The 7,473-nt window shown below is 41.3% G+C and overlaps 1 protein-coding gene across 2 annotated transcripts in view; it reads left to right on the top strand.

Moving 5' to 3' along the window:
• Window positions 1–231: 231 nt before the first annotated feature.
• KLHL1 (kelch like family member 1) overlaps window positions 232–7,473 on the top strand; it is a 258,932-nt gene continuing 251,690 nt past the window's right edge. For both annotated transcript variants that reach the window (XM_086481989.1, XM_086481988.1), the window contains exon 1: window positions 232–749. In XM_086481989.1, coding sequence (XP_086338115.1) covers window positions 232–749 — 518 coding nt within the window. The remainder of the gene's footprint in view (window positions 750–7,473) is intronic.

The raw sequence follows: 7,473 nt of genomic DNA, 5'->3' as shown, positions 1-7,473 counted from the left end.
CATCACTCCTTCCATCCTCCCTATCTCTCTGCGCTGGTGTGTGCGCGCATCTCTCTCCTCCTGGCGGCTACCACCCCTCGCCCTACCGGCGCAGCGCTGCTCGCAGGAACCGCCGCCGCTGCCGGGAGCGGGGCCGCTCCGCGCTGCCGCCACCGCCGCCGCCGCCCGGCCCTGTCGGGCCGCCGTGACTCCCGCCTCAACCCGCGCCCGTCCCCCGCCCGCCACGGCACCATGTCCGGCTCCGGCAGGAAAGACTTCGACGTGAAGCACATCCTGCGCCTCCGCTGGAAACTGTTCAGCCACCCCTCGCCGGCGGGCGGCCCGGCGGGGGGCGGCTGCCTGCCGCCCGACAGCAGCTTCGAGCACTGGGGGCCCAGCCAGAGCCGCCTGCTGAAGAGCCAGGAGAGAGGCAGCAGCGCCTTCTGGAAGAAGTCCACCTCCTCCGCCTCCTCCTCGGCGGCCACCACGGCCAGCCCGCCCAACGGGACGCTGCTGTCCGCCGGCGGCCGGCCGGGCGGGGGGCACGGGCTGGGGCACGGGCACGGGCCGGGGCCGCCGCCGCCGCCCCGCACCGTCTTCTACGTGGAGTCCCTGGAGGAGGAGGAGGAGGAGGAGGCGGAGGCGGTGCCCAGCGGGATGGAGGTGGCCCGGGAGCCCGAGAAGACCCTGGCGCCGCCGGAGCAGGAGGAGGCGCCGGGGGGCTGCGCGGATGGAGGCAGCCGGGCAACAGGTGACGGAGGCGGGCACAGGTAGGGAAGCGCGGCGGCTTCGGCGCAACCTGCGCGGCGTCCGCGGGTCGGGGGACCGCGGGGGACCATTGCCCACCCCCCGGGCCGTGGGGGCGGGCTCCCGGCCGCGGCGGAGGGAGTGACGGGGGTGGGGGCGTAGATGGACAAGTGTGGCGGGCGATGTTGCGTGAGGATGGTGGGGCCTGGGGGGGCTCCTCCGTTTGCAGTGGGAGGGTTTGGGGGCTGAGGGGCTTCTCGCTGCATGGGAAGGGCGGCGGGGTGGGGTGGAGGGCTGCCCGAGGGTGCCTGGAGAGACCGACCAGCCTCAGGACCGGGGTGTCGCGGGCAGGGCATGCTGCCCGTTCCCCTGTTCTGCCCTGCCCCTGCCTCTGCCCCTACCCTGCCCTGCCGCTGCCCTTGTCCTGCTTTGCCCCTGTCCTGCTCTGCCCGGGCCTCTGCCCCTGCCCCAGACCCTGCCCCAGACCCTGCCCGCGGGGCTGGCCCAGGCACACGCCTCTCTCAGGCTCTGAGCTGATGATCGCCGCCACCCAACTTTCTCAGAAGTTCATTAAAATGATAGCAGGAGGTGATGTTCTGAGTACTGGGATGCCAGGTGAAATCTCAAAAGTGAAAACGTCTGCTTTTCTGGAACTCGGTGGCTAAATGGTGTCACAGCCTACCTCAGAGAAAAATAAGTATTTGTTTTATGAGTCATCGAGTGAGTGACACCTGAGAAGAACAAGCAAGACACATCCAGGTGCTTGTGTTTCATATGAAACTTCTGTTAATGTCGAATTGCTTTTCTTTCTCAATCCCTGCCCTCCTCCCCCCCCAACCTAAACAGAAATTAAAATCGTTAGAAGGAAATGTAACTAACATAGAGCTTTCAGAAGTACGGTGATACAGATAGTTCTGAGGATAAAATGCTTTATTGGCTTGCCCCTGCCTCCCTGTGGTTAAAATAATTTAATTTTTTTCCCCCTTTATTTCCCATTTTTTTTTCTATGGAAAGAAATGTGAGTTCTGTTTCTAAACAGAAAAGAATGATTTGAAAGTAAGGCATATGATGCTAAGTGTTTTATTAGATAAAGAGACAGCACTGTACGTTTATTTGGATTAATACGACTGTAGATAAACATACATCTGTGTGTAACTTTGAGTACGTTAAGCTTTTTCATAGAGCCCTAAAGCATATATTCTATACTTCAAACTCTTAATTGTTTTGTTGGTTAGCATAGTTCATTTCATAGGAGCTACATTGTTGAAACAAATGTGGAATAGCTGATAAATGACTTAGGGCACATTTTTAAAGAATAAGCAATGCTGAAGTTTTTGTGAATGTTGGAAGTTACACTGAACAAGAAGGTGTTTATCGTAGAATTCAATACAAAAATGTTATTGAGATACACTATGAAGACAGCTAAAATAAAACTGAATTATCTCTTCAAGGTTTCTGAACTGAATAGAAAAGGTTAAAAATGTTACAAATATAATCTCATTCTATAGATGTTATATTAGGTGTGTCACTGAGCTGAGAATCTTCAGAGATCTGTTATGTGGCTAGTCCCATTACCATTAAGAAGACTGAAGGGTTAAATTTCAGGCATGATATAAAGTACTGACGTAATTGTTCTACATTCCATATTGTATTTGTAAAAAAAAAAAGGTTTTACAGTTAATAATTAGTGTTAAAACACTATTTGTTTGCTTGAAATATTTTGAAAACTTGCATATCAAAATGTTTTAGAGCTTGCATGACAGATTTGGCAATAACTTCAGTAGGTTTTTAAACACAGGTTCTATTTTGATCTTAATTTTATAAGAAAAAGCCGTTAGAAAAAATATGTAATGAATTTACAATTAAGTTTTATAAATCCACCACAAAACGCTTGGAAAACACCAGTGCTAAGATTTTCTATATAGCTGTCAGCTCCTATGAGTTTAAAATGGAGTTTTTGCATGATATGGTAGCTTTCTTCATGTGACATTAATCAACCCTCAACATGAATGGTGTTCACTTAATAAGCAAAAAGTATTTTCTTTGCTCTTTCCTCAGTGAATGGTAGCATGCTTTGTTTGCTTTACATTGTCCAGTCCCCATGAAGACCTAATTACTCATGAGCCCTCAGCACTGTTCACTTAGTACGTGCCTCTCAAACTACTCATGGGTTTGTCTTTATAACAAACCTATTTTACAGTGGAGGTGTAAAACAGAGAGAGAGAGAGAGAGAGAAGCGAAAAAGGGTGGAATTGCTGGTTTCAGAGCACATAGCATTTTTCTCCTACTACTTTCTGTTCCTTCAGTCGCACCCGTAAGTGATGAGCCCTTCTGCAAAACAGTCCCAGACTCCTCTGGCTGTGTGCAAGAGGAATGAGGAACACAGGATTCAAGTAATATTTTGTTTAAAAGACCACTCCAAGAAGAATATGCTAGATATGCTTAACCTGCATAAAGCAAGCACTGACAGTGCAGAAGTCTTTCATAAACGATACGAGTGTTTGAAAATACAGCTTCTTAAAGAAGATGGCAAGTCCTTTCACCATTAGATACTGCATAATAGTGTACTGTAAAGCAAGAAGTGAAAGGACCGCGTACTGTGCCCAACTCACACAGCAGAGTTTCACACTCATTATCTTGCTTCACTAGAAAAAGTCATAAGGAAAGAGCATTTTCTGCTGTTTCTGTCGAATTTGTCACTAGGAAGTAAAAAAAATCAATAATAATGGGAATTCAAAAGGATAAGAAGTGAGAGTATAATTTTGTAATTCATGCATTAACTGAGCAATTTAGTTTACAAGTCTCTATGCTCAAAACTATTTATTTAAATTAAATCATTAGTTGATAAGAGACAATGATCAGGGTAGAATCAGGAACACAAAAATGTGTATTTTTAAACTGTAGAATAAAAACTGTTGAATAAGCATTTCTTTTGTATTTTTGTATTCTGAACCCACAAATCTTGCATTTTGATGCTTTTCCCATTAGTGTCTCCTACTTTCAAGTCTTCCTCCTTTTCTCTTAGCAACCTACTACCTTGTGATTAGCATGCTGCTATGGAAAGTTACAAGTTTGAAACCTGTCAGGATGAGCAAGAATTTCAATGCAGCTTTCTAATTTAATGAGAAAATATTTTGATCATTTTAGAAAATGTAGATAAAATTGTCACCGAAACTTACAGCATAACTACTTGATACACTGTTGTATATGTATCTAGTCTCAAGAAATGGTTGTGGGCTCTGGTTTCTAAGTAAATGGGGTTTCCTGTTTACAGCTTTGACCTTGATGCCTGAGCTTACAAAAAGCAGGGAATCAAGACACCTTCCCATGTCTTAGTCTGTCCTGTGAGCTCTCACACCTTTAAATATTTTCTCAACTGAATGTGGCCATGGCCTTTCTGAGGTGCTATCCTCTTAGTATTATTTAGATATCAAAATATGAACTGTGTATACTACTGTGATAGCCAGATCCTAAAATTATATACTATAGACGTCAAATTTATAGCTAGTTACAATTTTCATTGAGTTGTCTATCTCATATAGACTGCTCTGTTAGGAGTGTAATCTGACAGGAATATAGAATCACACCACTCTGCATATCTAGGTTACAGAATCAGAAGATAATAATTCATTTGTCTTTACCATGAGCTGGCTTTTCAACTCTGTTATGAAACTTTTAAAAATGGTTATATAACTTTTATGCTTTTATACTTATACTTTTGACTTTCACAACAAAAGAGTCAGGGTTCATTCACCACAGACCTTTCTTCTCCAAAGTTCTGATTCATTCTCAGAGGTTGCATGTTTTGTGCATGGGATGCAAAAGAACCTGTTGATAAAAAGAACGCATGATTGGATAACTAAAGACTGTATGTATACATAGATGGAATTAAATTAAAGTTGCAAGGAAAATCTAGTTCTAGAATTTCCTAAGTGTGAAGTCTTCGGCTTTGCTACTTCTAAAACAGCTACTTCTAGAAACTACCCAACTAATTTGGATAGTTTAGCAGTTTTGTTTTTTAACAAAGGAAGAAGGAGAACACACAAGTCACTTCATATGCAGTCTTTTCTTCTATCCCTCACTTGGATGCGGGACTGAAACCTGAGGATTCACTGTATATCCCACTGCCATTTGAGCTGATAGAATAACTGATAGCAAAAGGAAGTTCTTAATGTTTGTGTGGATGATTACAATGGTGATGGCATACTCCCTCTGCAGAAAGATTAGGGCAAGTTTTCAGAGTCTTCTGCATTTGAGATTCTAGCAGCAAGCACAGACTCATACATTTTTCTTCTTGGTGCTCCCAAACTAACTTGCTTTTGTTCCATCTTCTTTAAACTCTCTTTATCTTAGTGATGTGTTCTCCTTTTGGATCTTATTCTGCTTTTTTTTTTTTTTTTTTTTTTTTCCCCTCCTTTCCACAGTCATTCCTGACTGCCTTATTCAGATCCTTGGTTCTTTGCCCAGACAGTGTTACTTGATTTTAATGGCTTCTCTTGTAATCTGCCTCCTTGGTTTACTTCACCGGGTTACTTACTCTAATGCAGACCTGTCCATTCTTTCCTGTATCATGTTGTAGATACTTTCACAAATCAGTGCAGTTGTCCCCTCACTCCTTAACAGCGTGTCAGACCTCTCATCCTTCTGTTTCTCTGCCACTGTTTCCTAATCTTCACATTTCAGTATCCTTTACACCTTCCTCCAGCTCCTTTGTCATTTTTAATGGAATCCTAATAGACTTCCCATTGCTATGTTTTCTCCCCAGCTCCCTGTTTTAGTCTGTTTCTCTGATGTGTTTCCTCAACTGCTGCCAAGTTGGTGGTACCATTTGCTATATTTAATGGGTCGATAAGACACTTAATTTTGGGTAATTCATTCAGTCAGTGATGGGGATTTATCTTATCTCTTCCTTAGTTGCACATTTTAGAATCAGTTAAATTGTGTTCCAGACATGCCTCTTTCTCTTCATTGAGTGTAACAGTAGTCTGAAGTGGCTAGTTCAGATTTAAATGTTCAATTTAAATGTTTAATGTTCATTTAAATTTGAGAACAAGAATATCATTTGAAGTCTACATTGCAAATTCAAACTGTTCTAAAAGGACAGAATCAATTAAATCTTGGTAGATTTTCGTAGTATTAGTAAAGAGTATATCTCTCCTCCCAATAAATGTAAGGTTGCTGCTCTGAAATGTGGGTCCACTAAATCCACTAGAAAACAAGACTTGACAGTTATTTTTGTTGGTGGTGTTATCCATATACTTTAAACATTGGCTAAACCGATATTTTTTTTTCCTCTGGGCTTACTTTCAGAAATGCTTGCACTGTTTTGCCGGAATATTTCCAAAAGATTCAACATGAAGAAAAGATTTGGCAATGAAAATATCGGCTGCAGAGTGGCTAAATCAGTAAAATACTGCTGAAGCTATGGTTGTCTTAAGGGTCACATCAAACAGCATTAGAAAAGGGAAATGTTGTTCATACTTTCCATAGTAAAAGCAAAAGCACGTACAGAGAACAGCTATCTCTGGAAAGTCTAATTGATGCTGAATCTCTATAGGTAAGCCTCCAGAAATACTGTTGGCCTGAATATCTTTTTTCTTTTTTTTTTTTCTCCCTTGGTAAAAACAGTTTTGTAATAATAATAGTATGGCATATATAGGTCTATATGTGCGCACAGACATCTAAATCTGTATCATCTGCATTTCTCTCTTTATATAAACGTCATAGTACATACATATATAAAAATGCATATATGTATACATATTTGATGTATTTGTGCATAGACACATACTTTTCATCTTTAGATTCCTACACAGTTATTAATAAATAAATTATGTTTGATTCAACTATGCTATTTTTGTAAGCAGTGAAGTTCACTTAAATAGTATACATGGAAAAAGATTAAAGCATATTGTTAGAATCTGTGCTAAATTCATAAGGATAGTGCTGCTACATACAGGTTAACATATTCTTAACATGTGATCATTGCTTTCTAACAGCTACTTCTAATGCTCGTGACACCTTTTTTTTATGCCCTGTTGCAAGCAGCTTAAGAGATTGCTCTTTCGTTTTATATCTCAAACTTCCATTTTTTAGGTGAAAACTGCTCCTTAAATATTATGCTATGATGATTTGGAAGAATTTCCTAGTATATACATTTCCTGGTGGTGTTTGAACAAGTTTTTAGCATACAGGATTGATGACCTAAAATAAACTCTTTGCACTAGGGGAATAGCTAGATGTGTGCCATTAAAAACTTCAGAAAGAAAATCTGTCCTGTAAAAAGCTGAGAACTGCTGCAGCTTCCACAGAAAGATAAGTAACTGTGTAGTCATCCCTAGTAATGCTGAACCCCCCCGCCTAATCCCCAAAGCTAAAATTTACCAAAAATATAATTTCAGCAGTGACCAAAATTTCTGATTTTTATTTCCAAAAGTCTTAGCTTACCAATAATTTAAATGAAACACATACCCAAGTTATTAAAATATTGTGATTTTTTGGTAACGGTTTTACTGAAATTATAATTTTGTTTAGAAGTTTTTCCATTAATGTTTTCAATCTTAAAAAAAATGTTAATTTTTACTGTAATGTCAGTTTAAAACATTATAATAATTTACACTTTAAAAATATTGGTTTAATTTATTACAAAATAAGAAATGAAGGCATTTAGCTGCAGAATAAATAAAACAATGTAAGTTTCTCCAAAATTCATATTAATGTTTGTTTGGAAATTTCAATACATTCAAT

The sequence above is a fragment of the Leptosomus discolor genome, chromosome 1, assembly GCF_034619465.1.
Source record: "Leptosomus discolor isolate bLepDis1 chromosome 1, bLepDis1.hap2, whole genome shotgun sequence".
Lineage (NCBI taxonomy): Eukaryota > Metazoa > Chordata > Aves > Leptosomiformes > Leptosomidae > Leptosomus > Leptosomus discolor.
The sequence above is the reverse complement of the archived record's forward strand: the minus strand, read 5'-3'. Positions and strand labels throughout refer to the sequence as shown.